Source organism: Boleophthalmus pectinirostris, unplaced genomic scaffold, assembly GCF_026225935.1.
Source record: "Boleophthalmus pectinirostris isolate CB_2022bp ecotype Guang Dong unplaced genomic scaffold, ASM2622593v1 HiC_scaffold_9, whole genome shotgun sequence".
Lineage (NCBI taxonomy): Eukaryota > Metazoa > Chordata > Actinopteri > Gobiiformes > Gobiidae > Boleophthalmus > Boleophthalmus pectinirostris.
This window is the reverse complement of record NW_026571541.1, coordinates 20,672,214-20,699,614: the sequence shown is the minus strand read 5'-3', so window position 1 is coordinate 20,699,614 and position 27,401 is coordinate 20,672,214. Positions and strand designations below refer to the sequence as shown.

The 27,401-nt window shown below is 36.2% G+C and overlaps 4 protein-coding genes and 1 long non-coding RNA gene across 10 annotated transcripts; 3 read left to right on the top strand and 2 right to left on the bottom strand.

Annotated features, from left to right (window-relative positions):
- The first annotated feature begins 38 nt into the window (after positions 1-38).
- mre11a (MRE11 homolog A, double strand break repair nuclease) lies at positions 39-4,959 on the top strand. 3 transcript variants are annotated; one of them, XM_020918036.2, is made up of 20 exons: positions 39-101; positions 442-493; positions 571-703; positions 774-934; positions 1,067-1,154; positions 1,226-1,367; positions 1,435-1,549; positions 1,689-1,874; positions 1,945-2,116; positions 2,182-2,262; positions 2,331-2,460; positions 2,526-2,626; positions 2,708-2,878; positions 2,950-3,009; positions 3,098-3,272; positions 3,384-3,458; positions 4,303-4,358; positions 4,440-4,501; positions 4,594-4,687; positions 4,772-4,959. In XM_020918036.2, exons 2-20 carry the CDS (start codon positions 474-476, stop codon positions 4,811-4,813), a joined length of 2,064 nt encoding a protein of 687 aa, XP_020773695.2. In that variant the 5' UTR covers positions 39-101; positions 442-473; the 3' UTR covers positions 4,814-4,959. The 3 variants fall into 3 exon arrangements, with proteins under 3 accessions (XP_020773695.2, XP_020773696.2, XP_055022980.1); XM_020918037.2 differs by having other exon boundaries at positions 82-206; XM_055167005.1 differs by lacking the exons at positions 39-101; positions 442-493 and having other exon boundaries at positions 757-934.
- Positions 4,950-13,286, bottom strand: tmprss4a (transmembrane serine protease 4a). 3 transcript variants are annotated; one of them, XM_020918054.2, is made up of 13 exons: positions 11,165-11,389; positions 9,539-9,596; positions 9,074-9,217; positions 8,804-8,956; positions 8,598-8,724; positions 8,391-8,510; positions 7,707-7,753; positions 6,841-7,003; positions 6,599-6,765; positions 6,214-6,309; positions 5,989-6,131; positions 5,756-5,908; positions 4,950-5,683 (listed from the first exon to the last, which is right to left on the bottom strand). In XM_020918054.2, the coding sequence occupies exons 1-13, from the start codon at positions 11,168-11,170 to the stop codon at positions 5,672-5,674; spliced, it is 1,389 nt and encodes a 462-aa protein (XP_020773713.2). In that variant the 5' UTR covers positions 11,171-11,389; the 3' UTR covers positions 4,950-5,671. The 3 variants fall into 3 exon arrangements, with proteins under 3 accessions (XP_020773713.2, XP_020773714.2, XP_020773712.2); XM_020918055.2 differs by lacking the exon at positions 11,165-11,389 and adding an exon at positions 13,171-13,286 and having other exon boundaries at positions 6,599-7,003; XM_020918053.2 differs by having other exon boundaries at positions 6,599-7,003; positions 11,165-11,392.
- Positions 13,287-13,304: 18 nt separating this feature from the next.
- LOC129412667 (uncharacterized) lies at positions 13,305-16,968 on the top strand. The gene is made up of 4 exons (XR_008633791.1): positions 13,305-15,407; positions 15,840-15,974; positions 16,059-16,086; positions 16,174-16,968. It is a non-coding gene; the product is annotated as an uncharacterized LOC129412667 (long non-coding RNA).
- Positions 16,969-17,099: 131 nt separating this feature from the next.
- il10ra (interleukin 10 receptor, alpha) lies at positions 17,100-20,413 on the bottom strand. Of its 2 annotated transcripts, XM_055167006.1 has the most exons (8): positions 20,308-20,390; positions 20,117-20,194; positions 19,608-19,728; positions 19,340-19,512; positions 18,999-19,141; positions 18,674-18,839; positions 18,480-18,598; positions 17,100-18,365 (listed from the first exon to the last, which is right to left on the bottom strand). In XM_055167006.1, exons 1-8 carry the CDS (start codon positions 20,321-20,323, stop codon positions 17,541-17,543), a joined length of 1,641 nt encoding a protein of 546 aa, XP_055022981.1. In that variant the 5' UTR covers positions 20,324-20,390; the 3' UTR covers positions 17,100-17,540. The 2 variants fall into 2 exon arrangements, with proteins under 2 accessions (XP_055022981.1, XP_055022982.1); XM_055167007.1 differs by having other exon boundaries at positions 20,117-20,413.
- A 2,265-nt stretch (positions 20,414-22,678) lies between these two features.
- tmprss13a (transmembrane serine protease 13a) lies at positions 22,679-27,331 on the top strand. Its single transcript, XM_020918041.2, is given in 14 exon segments — positions 22,679-22,870; positions 24,072-24,208; positions 24,210-24,214; positions 24,286-24,393; positions 24,735-24,914; positions 25,042-25,168; positions 25,254-25,352; positions 25,441-25,484; positions 25,565-25,727; positions 25,818-25,996; positions 26,120-26,218; positions 26,323-26,465; positions 26,538-26,690; positions 26,770-27,331. Coding segments are annotated over 14 exon segments (1,470 nt in total). The 5' UTR covers positions 22,679-22,852; the 3' UTR covers positions 26,785-27,331.
- The last annotated feature ends 70 nt before the right edge of the window (positions 27,332-27,401 follow it).

The following is a 27,401-nucleotide window of genomic DNA, read 5'->3' as shown; positions in this document are numbered from 1 at the left end:
TCAATGAACTACAACTCCCAATATTAGATTTTGCAAGAGTTGCCGGGATTTTTGTTGGTGCTTTCGATTCTGGATGTGGCTGCAGCTTTATATATGTGAAAGTAAGTTACACGTACATTAGCTTTTACCAGAAAATGTTTTAAATTTTTTAGTCATAGCGCGTTAAACGAAGCCTTCGACCATACGTAGCTATAGCTAAACTGAAGGTATTGCTAACTTGACTTCATTACTCATTCGTATTATAGATCCTTGGTTTTCCTTATGAGTTGCAAAATTGTAGTTAGCGGATAGTTGTGGTTATAAACTTGCCAGTTACCATTTTGTCCATGTCAACTCGTTACGAGGAATTCCAGTGTATATAAAGCTATTGTGATATAATATAACTCACTTTTATGTTACTTACTCAAATACCATTATTATTATTATTATTATTTTTGCCAGTAACACCAACAGATTATCTTTGATACTTCATCATGTCCTCAGAGAATACAATGTAAGTTTTTCTCTGGCAAACTGTTGTGTGTTAGTTTTGAATATTTTCTAATGTTATATATGTCAAACTTTTTGCAGGGATGACGAGGATACATTTAAGATTCTCATTTCAACAGATGTACATCTGGGGTATCTTGAGAAGGATGCTACACGTGGAAATGACTCTTACAACACATTGAAGGAGATCTTAGAGTATGCCAAGAAGTATCAGGTATTTGTTCACTATATGTCAGATTGGTAATTGTTGACAGTTCATTTTGCCAGGCTTTATTTGTTTTAAGGTGGACTTTATTCTACTGGGTGGAGATTTGTTCCATGAGAACAAGCCATCTCGGCGCTGCCTTCATACCTGCATAACTATGCTAAGACAGTACTGTATGGGAGATACTCCGATTCAATTCAACATTCTCAGTGATCAGACTGTAAACTTCAATACAACCAAGTCAGTTTCACAATAATGTTTGTACATTTCCATGCAAGCATCATTTCATATGTCTAAACATAGTATATATATATATATATATATATATGTGTGTGTATGTATTTATTTATTTTTATATATTTTTTTTTAAAGATTTCCATGGGTAAATTATCAGGATGAAAATCTGAACATCTCCATTCCTGTGTTTAGCATTCATGGTAATCATGATGACCCAACAGGGGTAAGTGACTGTTCATTCGTGGACCACACATCTATATCTGTTTTATTGATATGTTGTTGTTTTTTCTCAAGGCTGAAGGGTTGTGTGCTTTAGATTTATTAAGTGCTTCGGGTCTGGTAAATCACTTTGGTCATTCTCAGTCAGTGGAAAAAATAGAAATTAGCCCCATTCTCATGCAGAAAGGGAGGACAAAACTAGCCCTGTATGGCCTGGGTAAGATTTTGTGTGTTTTTATGTGTAAAGCCTATTATTATTACATTCTGTATTTGTGTATTTACAGGATCCATACCAGATGAACGGCTCTACAGAATGTTTGTAAATAATCAAGTAACAATGCTTCGTCCTAAAGAAGACCAAGATGAGTGGTTTAACCTCTTTACTTTGCACCAAAACAGGTTTGTGTGTTCACATGCATCACATAAAAGAGGGATGAGGTGTAAACTTCAGAAATTAAATATTAAAAATAAATATTTATAATATTATATATTACAATAATAACAACTTTTTTTTTTGGTTTCTTTCTATTTTTTGAAGGAGTAAACATGGGCCTACAAACTACATTCCTGAGCAGTTTCTTGATGACTTCATCGATCTAGTTGTGTGGGGCCATGAGCATGAGTGTCTCATCACCCCAACCAGAAATGAGCAGCAGCTTTTTTATGTGACACAGCCTGGCAGCTCTGTAGCTACCTCCCTGTCTCCAGGAGAAGCTACTAAAAAGTATCATTTATCAATACATAATTAAATAAAAAAAAAAAAAAAAAGTGACCATTGACCTATTGCGTTTCAGACACATAGGGTTGCTTCGTGTCAACGGTCGCAAAATGAACTTGCTTAAACTACCCCTTAAAACGGTGCGCCAATTCTTCATTCAAGATGTGGTTTTAGCTGACTACCAGGACAGGTTCACCCCAGATACACCCCATGTCACAAAGAAAGTGGAGGAATTCTGCTATGCAAAAGTAGAGCTTTTATCATCTTTAGCTTCATTGGTAAATATGGATATTTCATTGTTTTCCTGTTCCAGGTCAATGAAATGCTGGAGGAGGCTGAAAGAGAAAGGTTAGGGTGTCCCATGACTCCGGAGAAACCTTTGATTCGACTTCGAGTGAGATTTATTGTCCTTTTGAAATACAAGTCTACTGCATTCTGTTAATTTGCTGTTCTTCTTAAAAGGTGGACTACAGTGGAGGATTTGAGGCATTCAATACTTCTCGCTTCAGTCAGAAGTTTGTTGATCGTGTTGCTAATCCAAAGGATGTCATTCACTTTTTAAGGCGGCGAGAGCAGAAAGAGGACATTAAAGGTGTGTCTCAAACAAAATGATGCAATAAGTGCAGTGCAGTATCATACAGTGTTGTTTTTATTTAGATGAAATAAATGTTGACTACAATAGATTGGTGAAGAATACAGCGGTTGAAGGTCTCAGGGTGGAAGATTTGGTTAAAAAATATTTTGAAGCAGCAGAGCAGGTAATTGTCCGACATTCATAATATATTTTTGTATATATGTTTTTTAAAGTCCCTGTGTTTTTAACTATTCATATTTTATAGACAGTACAGTTGTCTCTGCTTACTGAGCAGGGCATGGGAAAAGCAATACAGGAATTTGTAGACAAAGATGAAAAAGATGCCATAGAAGAGCTGATTTCATATCAGCTTGAGAAGACGCAACGACACCTACTGGCCAGAGGAGTCACTACAGAACAAGACATTGACGCAGAAGTAATGTGTAGACTGGATATAAGACATGCTCTACTTTATATCTGTTTAACAGCATTGCCCCTTATTCACAGATTAAGGTATTCAGAGACTCCAAAAAGAACACTACAGAAGAAGAGAATGATATTAAAGAAGTGAGTTTGTCTTTGTATTGTTTTATGAGTAGAGGAAATGATCTTGCTTTATATTTATGCTTTGTTTTTTTAATCTTCTCCCCAACAGGCCATGAGCAGAGCTAAAGCCCACCGTCTGGAGCGTGGAGATGACCCCAGTGATCGCATGTCTGATGGTGATTTTGCCATGGACTCTGATGAAGGTTCAAGCTCATTCCCACAGCCCACTAGAGGCAGAGGGCGCGGAGCAGGCAGGGGAAGAGGTGGACGGGGAAGAGGGAGAGGTATGCACTGAGTGTATTTAAAAAGAGGACTATGTATAATATGCATAGTTGAAATACTGCAGTTTTTTTAAAATGTTTGCACTAAATATAATCAAAGGAATTTCTTTTCAGGTGCAACAGTTTCAGAACCCAAACCAGCAAGCCGTGGCCGTGGTCAAAAATCGACTCAAAGCAGTATAATGCAAGGTACTAAGCTTGTTATAAGCTACGTTATACTCACTGTTGGGCAAGTTACTTTAAAACTGTAATGTGTTATTTATTACTTGTTACTGTCATTTCAAAGTAATTTGTTACATTACAATATATATATATATAATGTATTTAAAATGTAAGGAATTGCATTACTATTGCATTACTTTTAAGTTACTCTCGCCAAAATAACTGTGAAGATGCTGAACTTTTGCAACGTATATGGACTGAACCCAGACTAAACCAGGTCTAAACCAGGACTAAACCAAAACTGAACCAGGACTAAACTAGGTCTAAACCAGTACTGAACCGAGGACTAAACCAGAACTGAACCAGAACTGAACCAGGACTGAACCAGGACTGAACCAGGACTAAACTAAGACTAAACCGGGACCAAACCAGGACTAATCTTGTACTAGAACTTGGAATCTAAGACCACCTCTGAGAGAACCCAGAGTCCGTGGAACAGGATGTCTGCAAGGCATCAGCTGCAGTTCGCCTCGTGGAGCGCGGTGTTCTGCGAAGGTCCTTTTGTCTCCGGCATTTTACCGCTGCTGATATCGCGGTAATTTTTGCGAATTTGTATGAATTGAAACCCACCATTTCAATCCAGGTTAAAAAAGCATTGTAATGCGTGTTACTGACATTTGTACTGAGTAAAATATAAAAAAAAATTCCCTGTAATGCCTTACATTACTGCGTTACAGCAAAAAGCAATGCAGTACAGTAATTCGTTACTTTTATAATGCGTTACTCCCAACACTGGTTATACTACTGCTAATAAGTTGAATTAAGTATATAGGTATTGTTTAAAGTATGTGTGTGTCATGTCTCCCAACAGCATTTCAAGCTACATCTCAGAGATCATCACGGCCTGACTCTTTTGCAACAGAAGATGTAATACACAAAAATACATGTACACAAACTCTACAAGGTTTTTATTCCCTTTTTAATGCTATACCCTTGATCATGCTCTAGATAAGCATTGATGATTCAGATGAAGATATCCCTGTCAAAAAAAACTTACGTCCTACTTCAAAGTAAGTTTTATTACCTTTTTTTTAGTTACGTTTACTGGATTAATCAAAACTCCAATGTTATTTTAATAAATGTTGACCTATATCTTCTCCAGAGCCTCGTCATCTTTTGGAAAGTATAGCAGCCAGTCTCAAAGCCAAAGCCAATCCTCTAAAGGGGTTTTCTTTGATAACAGTGACGATGATGACGTAAGTTACAGCTAATAATTAATTATTATTATTAATTATTATTTTTATGTTCTTGACAAATGTGTTGTAAATTCTTTGATGCAGGATAATCCCTTCAAAGGATCAAGCCGCCGTGGAAAAAGATAAACATAAGTACTTTTATAACATGCATGTTGTTAGTTTGGCACTTTTGGAGGTTAGTGTTTAAATACTCATGTTCACCACATTTACTTCTAATAAATGAATGTTTTATGTAACATTATTTTTAAAAGAAATAAAGTGCTTCTGATAAATTAATGTTTAATTCTGAGAAAAGCCAGAAACCAAATAACATAAACAAACACCATCACAACAAATGTACAGTATTTAAATTTTTTTAAGAAAAAATATTTACAAGTGCATTTAACATGTAAACCTTAAAAGTTTGTTCAACCATTTTGTAATAAACAATACATTTCCTTTAAGTTATTCATAATAATTTACAAATATACACAACAATTATTACTTATATTCCTAATCTCTTACAAGGTTCAGTGCACAGAATTCCTGTTCTTACACAAGTCTTTCATTGCACTCTGCAACATGGCAAATATTTTTAATCTGTAAACCTCAGTGCATATTAAGAAAGCTTCACAAGCAGTACAATCAAGTAATTCATGGCTCATGTAAAGTGCTCATGTAAGTCAATTGTGCTTTAAGGTACACAGAAACCTAACAGCACAATTGGCATCAGTTATTTTAGCAAAAATGATGCTTTGCTTGGACATGAGTGGAGAAATGTTTGTGATCATACGTGAATGTGGTAGAATGTTATGGCACTAAATCCCTCAAAATTTCATCTGATGAGCCTCAAAAACAACACATCTCCCCTGAGAATTTATGTTGGTATGGCAAATAAAATGTGTATGACAGGATATGCATAGTCTGTAAGCAAGTGATAAATAGGTTTTTTTTTGCTGAATGAATGAAATGCTGCAATGGGTTCACATTGGACCAGGGCAAGGTTCAAGGATTTTTCTGGAAAAGACAGGAAAAAATTGTTAGTTTTCAGACATCTCAACAGTACCTCAACAGCATTTACATTTTTACCTCAATGACTGTATTGATCCAATTCATCATCTCTTCCACATCACAGTATACACCTGGTTTTCCCCTCCTGGCACAGCCCACTCCCCAGCTCACCACTCCTACCAGGTAGTATTGAGAGGAGCTGGTGTGCACCAGCGGCCCCCCACTGTCCCCCTAGGAAGAACAAGGAAATTAATTAAAGGTAATTTTTCAATATTACAAAGCTCATGATGAATAATAAAATAGTTCCGTACCTGGCAAGCATCCACGCCCCCTTCCAGGTACCCCGCACACAACATTCGCTCTGTTATGGCACTACCATAAACATAAGGACTGGAGCATTTGGTCCGATCAATCAGTGGAATGGAAGCCTGCTGAAGTCTAGAGGAAACCTTACCTGAAAGCAAAGAATGTAAAGATTGGCTTGACAGTTTTATTTACAAAATAAAAAAGGAAGTCAAATGATAAATGCAGCCTACCATCTTCCTCTAGGTAACCCCAACCTGTTACAGACATCATGGCTCCATCACTAAGGTCAAAAGCTTTTGGTGGTAGACAAACAGGCCTGCGAAACTCTGAAAAGAGAACAAAATTGATACACTATAACCATTACAAATGTTTCACCTAAATAACATATTTAAAAGGGCCATTCATTCGTGTAATTAATGTGCTTTAACGGTCTTTTCCCCAAATATTTACATTATTTAGGTAGAAGGTAGGCTACTCGGTAGAGCTACTGTAGTCATTGTTACCAAAACCACCACAAGAGGGCTGTGTGGGCTGCATTTTTTTTACCCAGGGTTCTAAATAGTTCCACTTAACCTATGCACCGATACTTATTTTACCGTTTTGTTTAAATTTTACCTCCTACTGTTATGGGGCTGTAGAGTCTCATCATGGCTATGTCGTAATCATTACGAGCTTCATCGTATTGTCCATTGATTATGATCCTCTCCACAGAGGAACCCCCCAGAGAGCCCAGGTAGGTGTTGCCTGACACCACTTTCCAGCGACTTAGCTCATTTTTACTCCTGCAAACAAAAGGCCGCCATGTCAATCTATGCAGAGAGTATGCAAAGGCTGAACTTATTTTATATTTTACTGACCCAGCAAAACAATGGGCTGCAGTGACAACCCACTGTGGTGCCACTAGTGCGCCTCCACACGTGTGCTGCCCGCCCTGTACCAGGCTCACCTGCCATGGCCAATGTTCAATCACCGTGTCCGTGCCTCCCACAATCCGCTCTCTAGAGTCCACCCGCCCACAATCTGAAACACACCACGTGTTTAAAGCTCCCACATTACACGAAAGTGACTCTTCTGAGCTTTAAACCATGTCATATGTTTTGTTTCATTCACACGTTTGAGTAACCTTTTATCTTATCTGTTAACATCTCCAAAGCTCAAAATATTCTGTTCCAGTTTGTGATATTCTGAAGAGGTAGATTCCAAGTTAACAGCTTCTTAACCCTTTGTTCAGTAAAAATTGGAAATTCCAGGGCTGAAATTATCCAAATGTTTCTAGGTTGAGAGAAGAACTATGCCTAAATATGCAGGCGTTTGTGTGTTAAACGTGTGAAAGGAACAAAATACAACTCTGGGTATGTTTTAAAACAACATATAACATAGATAAGAAAATGTGGTAATATAGGCCATTTAAGTAAGTCGAAATATTCAAGATAAAAAGGCTTACTTTCCAATCATCCATACTGACAAAATTTAACCATTTACAATAGCCTATTTATAGCCATAGTTTACGTCAAACTGCTATAAGGCCCAAAATCAGTGGTGTATTAATAAGATATTTAAACCTAAATAAATGCTAACTTTTTAAGTTTCATAAAAGCAGTAGGTTCAGTTTTGCTTGAGATTCTTGGCCTGAAAACATCTATGGACATGCGTGGGCCTGTCAGTGTGAGACTGTTGTATGAATGTCATCTCTTTCTCACTGACTTCAGATGTCAAGGCTTACCTGAACATGACAGAGCCACTACAGAGCCTGTTTGGCACACTCCGTTTCTGAAAGAAGACATAAGGACATGTATTTATAAAATATTTCAATACATAGACAATTTTATCAAATAGATGACATGTTTTTTCACTAGTCGCTTAATAGTCAAGTTGATTGTACTTGTACATATTATAAATGGTTGCTTCTTGGGGAAATGTGGAAACAAGAACTGAAACAGAAACTCACAGCCTGGGAACCTATTTCAAACATATTTGGTTTGAAACTTTATTGTATTTAAATTGTTAATGTCAACAGTTTTTTCATCATTCATCATCAGTTTTTCATCATTATAAAACTAGTGATGGGCAGATCAATACCAAACCTCAATAAATTGATAGTGACTGAAATCTCAAAAACTATATTTATTAGTGCATTAAAACACAATTAATGTTCTTACAAACATTTTTGGCATTAATACAATTTCTTCTTAACTGAAAATGTTCTTCTTGAAGAACAAATCTTACGAATTTTTTATAATTTTGATTACAAAATGATTAGGAGTCATCGAGCAAGTAGAGGCAAAGTCTGTCCAGGCCCCAGTGCCCAATGTAGAGCTACTATTGTAACTCCCCAGATGCACAGAACTCAACATGTCATGTAAATATATTAGTCATTGTGGATCATATTAATAGTTGTTTCTCTCACCTGGTATTTGTAGCCTGATGAACTTGGGTATTTCCAGTTCCAGATCTGACTGCTGTGAATGGCCCCACTCTAAATTGTACTGGGAGCGACGTCACTGGCACAGTACTACTACTTGGTTCCCTTCACAGCAAACATAAAATAATCATAATGCTAGGCTGTTAGGAATTGCCATCACTCAGACACCTTTATTAGCTCTCAATCACTCACTTTGTGTATCCCAGTTGTTTACATGCAGTTTGTGTGTGCTCCGCAGTCCAACCATCGCTACAAACACTTCTCCACCCTGTGCCAGGACTATACACCTGCAGGACACTGTTGGCTGTCAGCAGCCTCACTGAACACAATACAGGCACAACAATAGAGTAGGAGTTTTCATTACACTGGTGACTAAGTGCAGAGGAGCCAGGCTTCACCTGGAAATGTGCTGTTGACGGTAAATGTTGACACACAGGGAACTTCATCTTCCCCTCCTGCACAGTCACTCTTCCCATCACAGGCTTGATCAATCGGGATGAACTTAAATGAGCGCTTGCAAAAAAAGTACTTGCTGTCTATGAGAACTTTTGCTGAGGGAAGACAAGAGAAAGTATAAGTTTTAGAAAGAATAATTACCACAATTGGTGCAGATAGGCCTTCTAAAATTGCTCTGAAATATTTCTTGTCTTAAGGTATTATTGGCTTACTGAAGTATCCTGCTGTTACCAGTATAGCAACACACACCACCACGGCCAGGATGGTGAGCCATACTTTCTTTCTCTTAGAAGTCTTCACTGTTTGGGGATTTACAGCCGTCATGGGTCTTCTGTGACGCCCTGGCTTTGGAACCACTATAACAAATACATAGAATAGATTAATTCAGCTTTTGTTTGACACTGTGCGAGATCCATCTGACACAATGGCTGCCAACAAGTGTATAATAAGTGAAAAAAATATATACCTTACAAATAAAATGTAAGTCTATGGTCATTTCCAGATTTTACTATGTTTTAAACTCCACAAATGACATCTAGATGACGTTTTTAATGCTGCTATGATAATAAAATACAAAACATCAAATTTTACTTAGAAGACAAGGTGAATATTCCTAATTAATAAAACACGAGAGTCATTACAGTAGATTAAATTAGTTTGAATCTGAATATAATTACCTGGCTGTCTGTTGGGATTCAATGGTCGTGTGCTCTCCTCAGGCAAATGGGCAGTTGTCTGATGAGAGGCCAGCAAAGACAAGGTTAAAGTAAGCAATTATGTTATTCATCATCACTATGCGTCATTATGAGTAAATAGTTAAATTAAAGTAATTCCTTCGATACACTGATGTATTATTGAGAAAGTCCTCAGCACTTCGTCATGTTCAAGAAACTTGACTGTGTTTACCTGAACAAGAGGTGTCCGCCCTTAATGCCATCCAATAAGTCATGCTCCAGGATCGCACAATTATTCAGTCACTGCTCATTATGTTATACTCATTCTATATCCAGAATTAATTAATTTAATTCTACTATTTAACCCAAAAGTCACAGTTGAGTTGTGTTGTTCTTTTGACTGAGTTTGAGATATAAGTAATTCTGTACATTCTGTACTACAGAATGAAAAAATATTTTAAAATTTCAATATCTCCTTGAAGCTTGTTCTGTATTACAAGCAGAGCACTTAATAAAGATGTGTTTTCAGGTTAGTCTAGGTCTGTATTTAACCATATTGTGAACAGTGGAAATGCTTTGTGGTCACAAACTTGCAGTAATCCTTTAAGTAGAGGTTACATGACATTTAAGGTACATTGGAAGATCAGACAATTTAAATCAAGTATTTGAGAAGCACACATTTGGACATCTACTTGTAACTTGATATAGTAAATAGTGTTTTGAGGTGTAAACTCGCATTGCCAGATAGCAGATGTACAGAAATAGAAACAAATAGCAGATTGTCTTTATTGTTAATATAAAACACTGTAGTCTAAACATACATGTTTGGCACTTTACCTAAACACTGTTATACAGCATTGATGCACTGTGAGTCATGAGATTTGTGTTTTGCATTTTGTGACGCATTCTGACCTATTTAAAGTTGATCATTACACACTACTTAATTACACCCTAACAAATTGTTTGAGCTTTAATACACTGTAATTAGTATTCTGTATTAGGTTGAGGTATTCATCTTTATTTATAACACAGACTGAAGAATAGACATGACTAGATTAAAAGTAAACAAAGTAAAAAGTTTAATGAGTCATCTCCAGCATGTTGTCTTAATTTCTGTCTATTATGTTCATGTTGAGGGCATCCTGCTCAACAAGTTAGAATTTCTAGGTCAACTATGAAGATAAGCCCTTTGTTCAAATATGGTTCACTCTTGTTATCACCTGCTCTTTTTGGCTTCTGTTTCTGAGAGTCTATCTACAGATAGTACACTATATAAAGGCTATTTTTAATGCCTTAAGAAAACACTGGCTAAAATCCAGTTTGTAAAGAACATGTCCATGCATGCTCCATAGTGTTACTTAGACATTACTTATAGAGCTTAAGATCTTGTCTTTCCGCTACAGTTTCCAATATTTGTCAAAACCAGTTTAACTTTCCTTCCCCCATTTCCCCCTAACTCACACAAAACTGTGAAAGCAAAGCACAACATACAAAGGAGTACACGTGAACAAAGACACCTATCAGGAAGTCTTTGAGCATACCGGTGACCATATATTATACTAGACAGTCTGATAACTTCCCCAGTATTTCTAGTGTGGTTAGAGTTGTTCCCTTTTACTTTTCACTCACCCACATGATGCAGTTGTCTTTTTCAAAAAAAATTAGCAGCACCTCATAAACCACTTAGCACAGCAAGCAGAGCCCTGCACTTGGTTGGAATCTTTGCTGTTTCTCCTTGCTTGTCACTCCTCCTCCGCCTTTGACTAAAGATTCCACAGATCTTCTTTTCTTCTATTTAGAGCTGAAAATCAGTCCCCAAATTGAAAGTATGGCCTTCTTCAAAATGGCCTTTCAAAAACTGCTGTGTCGTTTTTCCTGTAGGGTTTGGCACATTGGAAGCTGATTTTACTAACAAAACAAAAGTACTCCATGAAACCTGACACTCTCACACCCTCCTCCTTGGTTACCTGTAGCATTAGCCCCACCCCCTCCAACTCACCTCAAAAATTTGATTCCATTTTCTTTAACGTAGCATAGGGCATTGTTTTGGCTGGTCTCTAGTTTGCTGTGGATCTTATTGACTATCAAATATTTTCAGAACATGCAGCCAGACAGAAAGAATATGCAAAAACACTGATCTAACACGGCAAGAGCTTTTACAACCTTTTCACTTCATATCATATTCCCCAAAGGCTTAGGTGTGTTTAGAGCTAACGAATATTTAGTTGGAAATAGTCAGATGGTTAGCCAGAAACCACCATTTTACATCATCCCATGACTGAAGTGGTCTCAAGTTGTTTAGTCACATTCCCAAAAGGTCTTAAATTTGATATGTGGAACAGAGTTGTAGTAGTAGCAGTAGTAGTAGTAGTAGTAGTAGTAGTAGTAGTAGTAGTAGTAGTAGTAGTAGTAGTAGTAGTAGTAGTAATGGTACATTATTCATAAATGTATCACCTTATAACTGTGACCAGTAGCAGCAGTCGTTAACTTCCCCAGGAGATGAATTACTTTGTCATTGGTCACAGAAGTCAAAAGTTGGCGTTCCTTAAAATTAACTGACCATTCATGTCAGGGGAGACTGACCATAGACAATGTATTACTGTCCCCTGAGCTGTTGGTGGTAAGAGATATGAATATTTGCAGTAAACAAAACAGACTTTTTGAATACAATTAAATAATTATCCTATTAGGGAAACGTGTCTCTACACTCTCACACGCTATCACATTACACAAGTTGCATTATGAACTATTAACCAAATCATGATTAAGTAGATTCAATGATTCATAGTTGTGACGATTTGAGTATTAAAATAATCGTTATCGTATTTTAATACTCATTAAGCTTTCAGCTGTACAGATTCTAAAACATATGCCTAAAAAGTTTTAGAACAGTGAATAGAACAATAAAAGTCGCTGACCAAGTCTACTACTATAATCTGTTTTATAGTGATGTATTGTCACATTTGTCTTCCTAATCCAAATACTAATAAACAATCCTACAGAGAATATCAGTAAATATGTTTCCAACCGCTTGTTTTTAAACAGGATGAAGAACAATCTTAGGTCTTGAGATACCCTAATTCACTGCAGGCCACAATTCTCACGTTATGTATTAACAAATCTTAGTTACACATTGATGGCAAGTACAACAAAGGCGGTAATTTTTACAAACATTTGTTCTCTTCTTCCACATTAGATAGAAGATGTTACATAAAAAAAAAAAAAAACTGTTCCAATTTATAAATATGTATACAAATTTTGAACATTTATTGATGGGTTTATTGCATAATGTTTATGACACTAACTTTGACACACTGCTGTTTATCAGATCACATTGTACAGCATGAGTCTTAGATCAATAGCTTTACCAGTTTGATAATATTTTATGATCATCTTTTATTAAGGAAATATCATTAATTAAAGTTTTGCCTGTCTAATAGAAAAGTAAAGCTATCCAGAGGTAAATGTTTATTAAAATTGTACAATGAGGTACATTTGTATGATTAAAAAGATATGAGATGAAGTACTCATTTTTATACTACTTGAACATCTATGTTTTAAATAACTATATTATGTTATGACTGTCTCACACATTCTTTATTAATTACATGTTTATACAAAATAATCCAACTTACTGTAGGTAGGTGGTCTTCAGCTGTGTAACCTCTTGTTTTCTCTCTTGTTGCCTTTGACACATTGGTAGTTTATCTGTGGCGTGTCACTCCTGGTGACTTCAGACTACAATTCAGAAACAGTGCTCAGTGCCAATGGCCCATATTTAACCTGACGAGTCCTTCACGCCCCTGTCTGCACACTTCCAGGCATCGCCAGTGAAATGTGATATTCTGTTTGAGTGCAGCTAACAAGGAAGCCTGGGATTTACTAGAACTCCTAGCAGTCAATGTTTGACCACTCTGCTTTAGATATGCCTTTTCCTTAAGCAACAGTTGTATGTGTTTGATATTACAAATGGCTCGATTGTGGATGACATTGTGGAATAGTAGTGTGTAAAAGTAGATTAGAATGTCATTATTGGTTACATTCTTATTACTGACTGTTTTTGAACACATATTTTGTTATACTTTGATTGATATGTGTGCCTTTTTAGGTTAGTCAATTTATATAGTCATTCATATTCAGATTATATTCAGGGTTGTCTTAACACTTAACTGTGTGGTGTACTGTTGAGGAGGCTCTATCATGACCTTAGACGTTTTATGATCATGATCAGTTTTTTGTCAAACTGCTGAAGAATCTAGCATAAGGTTTTGGTCAAAATATTTAAGACATTTGTATTTTTTCAGTGTTCTGAAGATTTGGACTGTTAGGCTTCCTTAAACTTTTTCTTCTTATCTTCATGGAATTGAGTTCTATTGTCTTTACGCCGCCACCCACTCTGCCTGACTTCAAGATTAGGGTTTCATGGAGGTGTGACTATATGCTCCTACCAAAAGCTTAATTTGCCGTAACTGCCGGTGTTCACCACATTCAGACGTGTGTATCACATATCGCAGATAGCTGTTCAGTGTCCATATCAGGATCAGTGACACTTCCTCATGTGCCTGACATGCACAAACACAGGGCTTAATTTTCTGTATAATCGTTGCCTACCGCCCACTGTTCCTGAATGTATTTGAGTCAGTACTAGTCAGTTATATGTATTGTAACAGTTGTGTTTAAAGTTCAGGAATATGTCTGTCTTTTTCTTCACAATTGATTTTTGAATAAAACAGGAAAGTTTAATCATTCACTACATTTATCAGTGTGTCTATGAACATAAAAGTCACGTGATCAAAACCAGCTTATTATCTTGTTCGTCTCTCTGATTGGGGTCTGCAAATTAATGCTTTTTTTTGTACTTAGCTCCAGGGGTAGCACCAGACATTTTTGGTTGGAGGTGCTTTGGGGCTGCTAAGATCTTAACATGTTCATTTAGAGCCTTTGATGGCTGTTAGAACACTCCCACTCCCTACCTTGTTTGTTTTGTTGTTTTAAAATTTGAGGTTTAAATGTGGATAGTTAGCCCCTGTAGTGATTTGTAAAACCTTATATAGAGTTATTGTGTTTTAAACTAGTTGTTGTTACAGGCACTTCAAATTTCTTGTGGCTCACCACATTCTGTGGTCTGACTTGTGTTGAAGTGTGAATCACAGCATGAGAAGAAAACTTGTCTAATGAGTAATTACAAACAATTCCAATTAGTGAAAGTAATTTATTTATAAACATGACATGTAAGTGAATTCCATAACTGATACATTGAATACAGTATTATATATTGCTTACAACTGTGATTGATTATTTTTAATATTAGTTCATAATTATTAAAAGAAAAAGTCTGGTATTTTGGTTATCTCACACACAGAATGTGAAATGTTGTGGTATCACTCAATGATGTTTACTCAAACTGTGGTATAGTGACAGGTGTATTAAGTGTCTTGTCCAGTAGGAGTCCTCCTAATCCTCTGGTCAATGAGATCTCAGGGTTATGGGAAATTTCAGAGAGCACAAGAGACCAAGAATCTCTGGAAAATCTGGAGCTATTACGGTTCTTTTGTGGGAGAACCAATCAAAATAGGTTGCCTTATCCCTTATCAATATATAATGGTTGACTGAAAATCACAGATCTTAACATTTGCTAATGGAGCTCAAGGCAGAGCAGAGGCACAGGTTGAGTAAAAGATGAAGGACCGGTTCTAAAGTATGAGTGGTATGGGGACATGAGAGAGCCACACAACAGCAAACAACAGAGAGAAGAGAGCGTTCACATTTGTTTCTTTACATTTTAGACAAATTTTAGAAGGACTTTAAAAAAAAAAAAAAAACGAAAGAAGTAAAGGGAGGGTCCTAACAGTGATCATCATGGGGAATAATGGTGAGTTTCATCTACTTGAACAGATTGTCCTCACAGAAAAGGTTAGCTCTGAATAATATGCTAGGCATTCTTGCTATTGGGTATCTTTCTGTTATTTTACACAAGAAATGCACAACAATATAGTATATCCACCTTTATAATATGACCATTTTAATTAGAATTGCATTAAATTAAAACAGACAACTGTTTAGAACTGGTATTGTTTTTGTTGGTCAGCTTTGGAAACTAGAAATATGTTAGACCTTGATTTTTTCTCTCATTTGATTAACCTGTAGTATTAGTTATTATGAGCTATGTGGAAAATGTAGAATATATTATACATTATTATATTAAGGGTTTTGCAATCTCAGAAACAATATTACGAACCTTTTACTACTGGGAATGCTTCTTTATGGAAGTAGGATTAGTTCAATAATCCTTTTATGTTTGTAGGAAGCCGAGTGAACTCCACAGCAGTTGGAGTTGCAGTGGGCTTTGGGATCCTCTTCATCCTTTTTACCATTGGGATTGTCCAATTCTGCTGCAAATACAAATGCAAAAACTGTAAGAACTGCTGCAAGAAAAAGAGTAAGTGTTTTTCCAAGTAATCAGAAAATAAAACATGAACTCACTACATCAGTTTTTATATTCAAATGTGCTTTTCTCTCTCAGAACCACCACTAAAAGACAGAGTGCTCACGTAAGTATGGCTATAACTTATTCTGTCATGTTATGATTATTATTATTATGCAAAACAAAGCTAATTCACAAATCTGATGTCTTACAGCAAAATGGGAGTAAAGAAGTCTCCGTCCCCTTTCTCAATCAGTAGCTATATCAAACAATAGAAGCAACTGGCTGTGGTGAACATGATATAGAAACTGAAAAGACTGGTCTGTCACCTTCCCACTTAACACATTTCTTGTTTTGCACAACTTTGTTTCTTTTCATTGCTGCTGTTTATTGTAAATGACAAAATTAGATTGTAATTCTCTTTTTGGATACAATTTTCATGAAAGCATGGCCCCAAAATAGATGGCAATTTGTAAATATTGTAACAAATATTGTAACATTATTGGATGTTGGATATATGTATTTGAACACAAAAATTTTATAAATATACTACGATGATATATTATGTATCATGTATATTTTTGTTGACTTCCTATCATAAAATATAGGTATACACATCAAACAGGAAACAGCAGTTGCAGAAACAAAATTAGTGACATTTTTACAATTTCCCTTAGTTACAGTAGATACTGTATGGTGTTAAGAACAAAAGCAGTATTACTAGCAGCAATAGTTGTGTAACCAATATGACTATTAAAGTATAAGGTGTATGTTGTGCTTTAATCATGCTTAAATAATATAATTTTGCATCTGTAAAGTGGAATCCCCCACATCATGGTATCTACTAAGTTTAGCTTCATTATATCACTTTCCTTTTTAACGGACTGTTCTCAAAACTCCTGCACTAATGTTATGAAAATTGTAATCAGTGTTGCATAAATTCTGACATAAGAAGTCAGTTATTTTTATTAAGAGATGTTTTTTTTATGAGGAAGTTGTGCAGTGGAAGTGCTTTTTTGTATGAAACCAACACTGTGTTTCTTGTTCAGTATTTGCATATGGGGTTCCCGTGTGCATACTGATATTTTATCTGTCACCTGCTAACAGCAACAAATTCCTTATTTGTGTTTGCATGAAAACTTTTCCAAAATGTTTATAATTTTATTGTTCATGGCATAAATAAAATATAAATAATCACTTATAACAGAACCAGTCACAGACAAGTAGGAAGTAATACGGCATAATAAAGTATGATATGTTCTCAGTTTGTGTGGGTGGCAGATGAGAGGCAGAATGAAATGTTAAAATGTCCTAAAGCACGTAAGCCCAACACAGTTTCCCTGCATATTGCTCCACAACAGTTTCACTTCCGGTGTTAACTGTCAGTTGTGAATAAAGTCAGAGATACAAGGTGCAGCAAGGTAAAGTGAAGTCAACCGCACCTCTTTGGTATTAAAAAAAACTCAGCTTCCTTCCTCTCCCCACAAACTAACTCAGTCTTTATGATTAACACTGGAAAATCAGCCTGTACTCATAGAGACAGTGAATACTGATAATCAGGCCTGAGATCTCCATGTGACATCAGTGGTGGTTGAACTCTACATCACACAAAGAGACTGACACATCATTCATGTTAAAGTCCCGTCCCTTTTGCAATAGAGGGAAGGATGATAGAGAGGTCAACATGGGGAAAGTCTCCTCCATTTGTACTAAAGTCATATTTGTTCTTTTTTTGTCCACTATGTCCGTTTGAGCTTTAGGAGTGGAATGTCCATATGACTCCACCATGTTATGTTTATGTAATCCTTTATATTGTCCTCTGTAACTGTCTTGATTATGGCACCATATACACAGATTGGCCCCAGAACAGGTACAAATTGAAGTGTTTTTCCTGTACCCTGACACCACACTGATGAGTTGTGTTTGTGGAAGTGTTTCCTTAAAGATGTCTTCATTGTCACAGTCATGAATGTTTACAGTTAACAGGTGTTGTTTATGATATTCTCCAGATTTGTTCAGACATCCACTGTCTTGATCTTCTAGATTTAGTGAAGAGGCATCTGAGTGGCAGTTTAGTCCCATCCCACTGTCTTCTGCCTTACTGAGAGTATCACTTCCTTCATCTTGAGGGTAATTGCAAATAGTATCTTGTAGCCCTATGCTGCCACACCCACTGTCTTCTTGTGTGGTATTGTCAGAGGTGGACTTGATGCTGACTCCACTGTCTGTGCTCGACCTCCTGTCCTCTTCACCATTTTTCTGGTCGCTGATATAAGTTTTAGGCAGATTTTTGAAGCCATGTTTCACTTCTGTTCCCGCACTGGACAGGAACCAACCCTTGTCTGTAACAACTTCCATAGTGCACTCTCCAATGGACAGTGGACGCCACCCGCAAGCAGGGGATTTCTGAAAAAGAGGTAGAGCATACTGTAAATAAAGCATCAGAGGCTTTCAGCAGTTACAAGTGATTGATTCTCTGTTTTGTAATTTTAAACAATACAAGTTTTGCTTTGTACTCACAAGAGCAGTAGGTGTCTTCACTGGCTGTTTCACATAACACAGAATCAATGAGGAGATAAATGCAACTATGATCAGAGCGCCCATAATAGTAAGTGCAACAATTGCAGTTATAATCCATTCTGTAAAATAACAATGACTGTTAGTATACACCCACAAATGTTTCACATGAGGAGAGAGGAGACAACATGTTTTACCTTGGTCTGGTAATGTAACACATTGTGGATGTGACAGGCTGCTGGCCAGTCCACCATTTCCCTCTACTTTGATAGTGATACAGTATTCTTTGCCCCACCGTAAAGAGCTGAACTCTTTTTTCCTCTGGTGGTCCCAGATATCGTCTTTGAGATATGCAGTTGTATTCTGTATTGAAGAGATAAGACATAATGTTAAATTTGTAAAAAAAAATAATAATAATAATAAAAATAAATAAATAATAATAATAATAATAATAATAATAATAATAAAAATAATAATAATAATAATTCAGCAGTCTTGTGTTTTGTGAGTTTTTTGTTTTACCTTATTTTGCTCCGTCTCCACCAGATAGATTGTATAGGTTATTCCATAAAGGAAAAGTTTTCTTAAAATAGGCTTCTGGTGAATATGTATGGTAAGAGTGCTCGAAGTAGCCCACATAGTGAAAGAGGGGGGCTGCAGTTCAGCTGTAAAAAAAAATAAAAATAAATAAATAAATATATATATGTGTGTGTGTGTGTGTATATATATATATATATATATATATATATATATATATATATATATATATATATATACATATATATATATATATATATACTTATTAATACTTAATAATACTTAGAACTCTCATAAAATATATAAAAATGTCAAATTAATCTTACTTGAAGTAGGATTGATTTTCTTTTTGTGTGTCCATTCAGACTGGGCGCCGCCGGCCTCCAGCTGCACTCGAACTTTGTAGATCCCTGTGTATTCTTCTATCCGGTGACTTAGGTCACAGAACATCTCAGTTATGTTTGTACACTTGTTGACCTTTGTCCATTCTCCTGCGTGCCTAAAGAACAACATCAGTGAAAATTACTACGTGGTTTCAAATATAGTTTAGTTTATATTTGTTAATGACTGTTTTTTATGTGTTGTCAAGCTTACCTTCCAAACTGAACATTGTACCGCACATCTGAAGGGGCGCCTGTAGGTTTATCCCAGTGTGCAATCACCTCTCCATCCAAAATATTCACTTGGAGGTTCACTGGTGAAGGCAATCTTTGACCTGTTGACAAATTGTGTTGTTTGAATGATATTTTAGTTTATGGAAAAAATGCTTAGTTTAAATCTTGTATCCCATCCCATACACTGGAAACAATACAGTAAGGCTTTCCATGAAAATAGGAAGTCAGGAAAAGTAGCTGATGTTGAGAAAATGCTCTTGATTTAAGGCCAGGTTTTAATAATTAAAAAGTTCCATCAAAAGGCCACAACAATCCCTGTTGGCCTTACACTGACAAGTTGACAAGCATGTATATTAGCGGTATACAATATTTTAATCTGGGTAATACACCACTACTGCACACATCATATCAAATACACATAACTGCATTAAAAAAGAAGTTTAAAGTACCTTAAAAGTACTAAAATCAACCAAATAAAAAAATGTCTACCTGCAACACAGCTCACAAAGACCACTATGAAGAAGATCTGGATGGGCGTCTTGTTGCTATCCATTTTTTTCCCCCTTTCTGTAGTGATAGACTGTGTTAGAACATTATTCCATAAAGAAAGTCCTACATCTGCTTGTAGACTATGGTTCTAAGTATCATTAATCCACAAAGAAGATACTTTCATGTCTTACTGTTTTTTGATATCATAAACTACACCCATCAGCATTACTTTCTGTCTCTTCTGCTCTCCTCCCCCATACCTTGGTGTGTTTCCTGTCAGTGACGTGTAGTTAAGTGTTGCTCAGTCTTATAGCTCTCTCTTCCTCTTTTGTGTTTTCCCCCCATCGTCACCACACACAAAGTTCATGACGTATGAAAACTTGCTATTGGAATGTAGCTTTTATTTAAAAAGGAACATGACATTCAAAGCATTTCTCTTGCACTAAAATGCAGAGAACTTCCAAGTTCAAAATTCACTGGTTAGTAGTAAAGATAAGGTACATCTAATCTAATTAATATATATATATATATATATATATATATATATATATATATATATATATATATATATATATATATATATATATATATATATATATATATATATATATATATATATATATATATATATTAGAGTGCTACCCAGTACACTAATACTGGTCATTTTATTAGCCTGACCTTTCATGTGAGTGAAGTCAGATTGAAAGAGCTTCTGTGAAAAACACTGTTTGTCATTTCCCATTTATGTCCATGTGTTATCTGTTATCTTCTTTCTTGTCATCATGTCATGAGTATGTGTTCTCCCAGTACTTTCAACAGTGCACACTTTGTCCCACATGTGGTTTTAGATCTTCTGTCTAGTCACATTTTATGCATGACCCTCCAAAGTTTTGGTTCCCCCTAAATAGGCCAATTCACTTCATTTCTGTCGCTTTTGGTTTCTGTCTTTCAGACAAACAGCTGATTAACCTGTGGTAATCTGGGTCATTTGAAGGAAAGTCCTCAGAGAAAACCTTTCTTTCTAAAAATGAAAACCATATGCACAGCATTGCCCTCTAGCGGAGACTTAAAGATCAAATAGATACAGGAAGTGAGAGCGTGAGTGTGAGAGTGTAGAACTTTCCATTGGTTGTGTATCTCAGCGTCAGTTAGCATTTATACACTCAAATGTTCTGGAAATTGAAAGATAATAGCAAATAATATTCTAACATTTCCAATTAACTGCCACATAATTTTTAAAAGTCCATAAACAATTTCCATCTGATTACTTTTTATGTTGTATTTAGTGCTTTATTTATAGTTATTCTTTTGCTTAACTGTTAATTGTTAGATTGTGAAAGAACCATGTATATGAGATTTGTACTAAATTTAATTCAGAAAAAAGATATGATTTGGTTTAAGACTTAAAATAAAATTCTAATATTAAATAATATAGATGGGGGCAGTTAAAGTTAATATTGTCAAAATGCTGAATTATGTTGTAATACAGTGAATTATTGGGTTTAGTCTATAATTGAAAATTCCAGGTTCAGGTTCAGACTTAATCTTTTGGATATTTCATGGTAAAGTACAATAAAATCAAAAGGGAAATCTGGCCCTTGCCCCCATCTGAGGGTATCACATCATCACATTCTACAATCTGAAAAACTACCAACAGGCCTACGTACAGACCAAAAACAAAAATTATAAAATAAAATAAAATAAAATAAATAGTTTGTTAACATTTTCCACATTTGCAGTGTTATTTTGGTGTAATTCTGCTCTGTCTGAGTCATAAAACCTCTGTCTGTGCATTATCCAAATAAAAATTATTTGGTTACTAAGAATACAGTACAATCACTTAGCTGCGATTAATCAATTAACTTCTTTTAGCTCTTAATTCACTTTCTTCAGGACAAATACAAAGTTTGTATTTCCATTTCAGGTATCTAATAATATTGCTGGTAAGGAGCTAAAAACGTTAGGCAACAATCAAGGTGAGGCATTTGCATCATATTTATGTGCATACGTCTATACATCATACATGGTGCAAATTTATTTACAGTTTTGTTCCATATTAATTGCTTAGATTTTTGCATCAAATTGTATGTATTTCATTTGCATTACTTTTTTTAAGGACATGATCTAATTTCTTGAACATATAATTAACCCAATTAACCTAGAAACTCAAAAAGAAATATCTTAGTAATTATATCTAAACCACTCCTGTCATATGCTTGAGATGCTTCTTTTATTGCAACTGGGTTATGGGATTAATGTTGTTTGTTTTAATGTTTTAGATACACGCCTTGAGAACAATATAATTTTTTTTGTTTCTCTTTCTGGTCGGCTATATTTGTCTAGGCCAGGCCCCAAGGAGCCCAGCTGGTGTTATCTGAATCCTTGTGGTGAGATGCGACTAACCTGCAGCGTTTATTGGCTGTTGTGGAACCGGTCAGACAGAGTGGAAACTAGTGCACAAGACACACCCGTCACTGTGAGGAGAAGAATGAAGAATGGAGAAGAGAAGGGGGATGGAGGGGGAGGTATTTATTGGTAAAGGGGGAGGGGGTAAGATTCACCTGTTGATGCTTGACTTGGGTGACTTAGTGAGCAGAGAGGGCAAGAGATAGAAGAGTGGTGAGGTGCCAAATATGGTGCCAGTATGACCCAGCTTCTGATCAGGCCTAAATAAACTGGACTGCAAACCTACTGCTCCACACTCCACTCTCCTGTGTTCCAGTGCTGTCCAGTCCAATGGCAAAGCATGACCCGGTAAGATTTCTCGGAGATACATTTTTTTTCCTTCAAAATCACCTTTTACTTTCCTTTTCTTCCTATAATCAATTATGTTGCTGTAAAATCCATTATGTTTACTGACCTATTTTTGTCAAGTCAAGAGTATACATAGCATTAACTAAACAGACATCCAAGTATATATTGGTTGATATGTTAAGTTGCATTTTTTATCAGTGAAAAAATAGATATTTAGCTAAAAATTAAGAAACTTTTTGATTTTTTTTTCCACTTTAATTGTAATTTTATATGACAATACCAATTGACCTTTCGAATGTCATATAACCTCTTAATTTTACAGTAGATTTCCATTATCGTGGCTGACAGGCAGACTGTGAAAAGTAATCCAAATGCATTCTACAGGGAAATACGATCTATATGAACTATACCTATGTTAAATGCAGAGCAGAGGGTGGAGGTTGCCTATGGGCTTATTCTGAAAGGAGATCTAGATAGTGTGAAAAAGCTTTAGACTTTTCTATACCATCCCAACAGATAAATTCCTTTTGTTTTGGACAATGGATTTTCTCTTCACTTTTTTTTTCTTATTTGAAGAAGGGTCAAAAGTGTCATATGTCAGTTATTGTTATCACCAAAATTATATTACCCAAAGCTCTGTCCAAAAATAATAGGTTAATATAAATGAACTATTCACAATAGATAATATACACCTTTCTAATGTTGTCTAATGTAGTATACAGAGGTCATTAATAAATACAAAATAAACCTGAGAACAAAAGGTCTAGTGCTATAAGGAAATTTCTTTCAAAACTTTTTTTGCTTGTTGACACAAACCAGTTTGGGTGCATAACTTTTCAGCTGCAATTTTACAAATGATAGGTATTAGCTCAGTAGTGTACAATGTGATCAATCAAGTTTTAACATACCATCTAATCTAATTTAATCCCTTAACAATGTTTGCTGTCATTTATAAATAAGGAAGTTTTGCTTCCTTGACCTTCCAGTAAAAATGGGACAAAAAGTCTGCATGTTTGTTCCGGGCAGAATTATTGGAATAAAAACTATCAGAAATGTCAGCTAAAACCAGCCACTGGTAAATCATGTATTGTACATGAATTGCTGTGGTGTTACTTGGTGTCCTCTTTCCAAGAGAAAGTGCAAGAACAAGAAAGTGATATTAATTTTTTCATGAATTTGTCCTGTATCTTGTGTCTTTCAGAATGAGCCCCCTCCTCCTTACTACTCTGCATCACTGTATCCCCAGCCCCCCCTCAAAGTGTATGGCCTGACCCCCCCCTCTCAGCCTCGCTACATACCACAGTATCCATCTGTCGTGGTTGTGCCTCAAGTCACAACCATTACGTAAGTACTTATTCTTATGAAAGACACCCATAAAGTGCAATTATAGTTTAAACTTGTTTTTTTCTGCTTAGCTCCCAAAAGAAGAAGCCGTTGTTGCAGGAACAATGCACAGTGTTACGGTGGAACAGGGGGAGTCCTTCTGGTGCTTGGTCTCCTGGCACTAGCCATATGGCTTGGAGGTACAATTAGAATAAACATACAGATGATACGCAAACCATTATTTAAAGTGTAGAGCTTGTTTTGTGCCGTGTTGATGTTGCCATTGGTTCCTGTACACTTGACACTTTCACTAAACATTATTGCAGTTGCTGTTGGATTCTGATTCTGTTTTTGAAGTCTTGATTTGAAGTCTTAAATTGCAGCAGTTATACTACCACACTACCACTAGATGTCTCTAACTTCTTCTCTAACTGGTCATGTTGACAAAATAAACTTCATATTTTAGACATCACAGGTTTGCTTCTCAGTAGTCATGGCGCCTTACATTTTTGTCTCAACTTAAACTTTTTGCCAATTGCAGTACGGTATGGAACTAGGATAGGATCAATATACTACCATACAGAAGACAATGACTCTGGGCATTCTGATCAATATGATGATGATTCTGTCTATCAACAAAAGCATGACACTTGCCCCAACACTACTATCCACTGTGATGGCATAAAGGACTGTGTTTTTGGCACTGATGAATCAGTATGTGGTGAGTAAAAAAAATATGTGGTTAGGTATTAAGAACCATTATGACAATTTTAATTAAACATTTCTTATACTTAAGTTATACTTTGCTCAGCACATCTTACTCTGTTTTTATTTTAACATTGTTTCAGTGAGATTTGGTTCTGGCAACACACTTGAGGTCAGAACAGCAGAGGATGGCCGTTTCTTGCCTGTGTGCGCCAGTAACTGGAAGAAATTGTATTCTGATCAGACATGTGCCCAGCTTGGCTTTGTAAGGTAAATGCCTATTTTAGCATTTGGGCATGTGTTGTTTATTTTACAATTGGCAAAGCCTATATTAAAATGTGTGTTTTTATTTCAGCTCTTATGAGACCACAGCACTATCAGGATACACTTCAAAGGCACTTACAATGGCCAAACAGGACTCCAGTGGGTATATCCAGGGACTGGCCAGTGTCACGTATGTGTTTTTATTATTATGTTCCTGTTTATGACAAAACTGTGAATCTTGTTGTACTCATTTCCGATTGTGCCATTTCTGTCACTAGTTCCTCATGTCCTGACCAACTGGCTGTCTCCCTGCAGTGTCAAGGTAAAAGACTCCTACTCATGCTAAGTTTCCAAATACTTATTATTAATAAATAATTCTTGGGTTTTGGTGACTGTTTTTAGACTGCGGTCGGCAGTCTTCAGTCTCACGGATCATAGGCGGGCAAGTGTCTGAATCAGGCGAGTGGCCCTGGCAGGTCACGCTGCATTATAAAGGCTCACATGTTTGTGGAGGAGTTCTGATTTCTGAGATTTTTGTGTTGACCGCTGCACATTGTTTCCCAAGGTAAAGAGACATTTATACTTTATATTTATATTATATTATAATATTATGATTGATTACATGAACATTTGTCTAATTTGTGGATTATTGCAGTACTGACGAGTTCAGTCAAATTGCTACCAACTGGGCAGTCTACGCTGGAGTGGTGACTCTGGATAAACTTCCACAACCACATCAAGTGGCAGTGATTATTCTCAGTGAGAACTATGACAGCAACACCAATGATCAGGACATTGCTCTGCTCAAACTCGCAACTCCTGTGGAATTCAGTGGTCAGTCTCAGCTGCCTTACTAACATTATATTTATATAAGGATTTACCAGATTTACTTCATGCCGAATATTGGCTATATCATTATAAAAGTGTTCATGTGAGTTGTGTGTCTAAATCTTGCAGACACAGTTCACCCGGCATGTCTGCCCACCTATGATCAACAGTGGGCCCATGGAACTGATTGCATTACCTCAGGGTTTGGCACTACTGATGCAGGATCAAGTATGTCTGTTTGCCTGTTTTATGCCTGTTTGAAAAAGTATAACAAATATACAGGAGTAGCTAGTACATAAATGTTTTATAACAAAATGTGTGTATCTCAACAGGTTCTGTCTCAAATAAGTTAAGGGATGTGAGTGTGAAGATCATTGACACTGAAGTGTGCAACACCCCTTCCTCCTATGGCGGAAGTGTCACTAAGAACATGCTGTGTGCTGGGCATCTGGGTGGGGGCAAAGACTCCTGTCAGGTAAGCAGCTCAAATTAACTTAGGCTGTACCATATAGAGTGATGAGACTGTAAGAAATGTCCACCCCCCCAGGGCGACAGTGGTGGACCTTTGGTCTGCAAAAATAATGGGCTTTGGACCTTGGCTGGAATTACAAGTTGGGGATCAGGTTGTGGTGAAGCGAATAGACCTGGTGTCTATACAAAAGTGACCAGTGCTCTTCCATGGATCTACAGCAAGATGATGGTAAGAGACAAATACTCATGTCATTAAAACATAACATATGAGATGTGATTTTTCTAATTTGCCTTGTTTTGAATTACAGCAACAGAAGTCATGACCCATGGAGTTGCCCCATCTGCTCTAAAAGCTCAATATACTATATGGGAACTGCGTATACTGTACTTCTTCTTGGAATTTTCTTGTTTCAGATCAAATCAAGTCAGATTATATCATCATACAGTTGTTATCATTTATCTAATTGTGTTACTTTGATTGTGTACCTTTTAGTACACATTCATCAAAGCACTGACATTTTTACATGTGATTGTATATTATAGAGCTTTTTCTGCCTAACTCTAAATTCTGAATGTATAATTTAAAGCAGGCTTTAAATGTGGCAGGAACTATTCTATTGTTAACAAGCAAATCCAACGTCACTACTTTATTTTACATTAAAAGGGACATTTTACTTCAGAGTGAAATAAAGAGGTGTGACCCTTAGGTCAGTCAGTTAATTGTTCCTAATTTTAGGGAATATATGCACCTAAACCTCATGTTTCATACTGTGAATGGTTTCTTGAAAGTCTTGTAATTTTATGTTTTTTTTCTATTTATCTGCACTTTTATTAAGTGTATTTCAATAAACTGATCACATAAACACAAAAGTCAGCACATTTTGGCTATAGTCAGTGGTTGTCATGACCACATAAAATAATATTAAACTGGTAATGAACT

Excerpts from the sequence above, each read along its gene's own strand:
- tmprss4a (XM_020918053.2), bottom strand. Across the intron at positions 8,725-8,803 it reads CGTCAACAGCACATTTCCAG|TGAGGCTGCTGACAGCCAAC; the intron begins GTGAAGCCTGGC and ends TATTGTGTTCAG. Across the intron at positions 7,004-7,706 it reads AGTGGCTCTGTCATGTTCAG|ATTGTGGGCGGGTGGACTCT; the intron begins GTAAGCCTTGAC and ends GGTGTGTTTCAG.
- mre11a (XM_020918036.2), top strand. The coding sequence starts at position 474 with ATGTCCTCAGAGAATACAAT. Across the intron at positions 935-1,066 it reads GTAAACTTCAATACAACCAA|ATTTCCATGGGTAAATTATC; the intron begins GTCAGTTTCACA and ends TTTTTTTTAAAG. Across the intron at positions 2,627-2,707 it reads ATTTTGAAGCAGCAGAGCAG|ACAGTACAGTTGTCTCTGCT; the intron begins GTAATTGTCCGA and ends CATATTTTATAG.
- il10ra (XM_055167006.1), bottom strand. Across the intron at positions 19,729-20,116 it reads CTTTGTGAGCTGTGTTGCAG|GTCAAAGATTGCCTTCACCA; the intron begins GTAGACATTTTT and ends ATTTGTCAACAG. Across the intron at positions 18,840-18,998 it reads TGGAGACGGAGCAAAATAAG|AATACAACTGCATATCTCAA; the intron begins GTAAAACAAAAA and ends TCTTCAATACAG.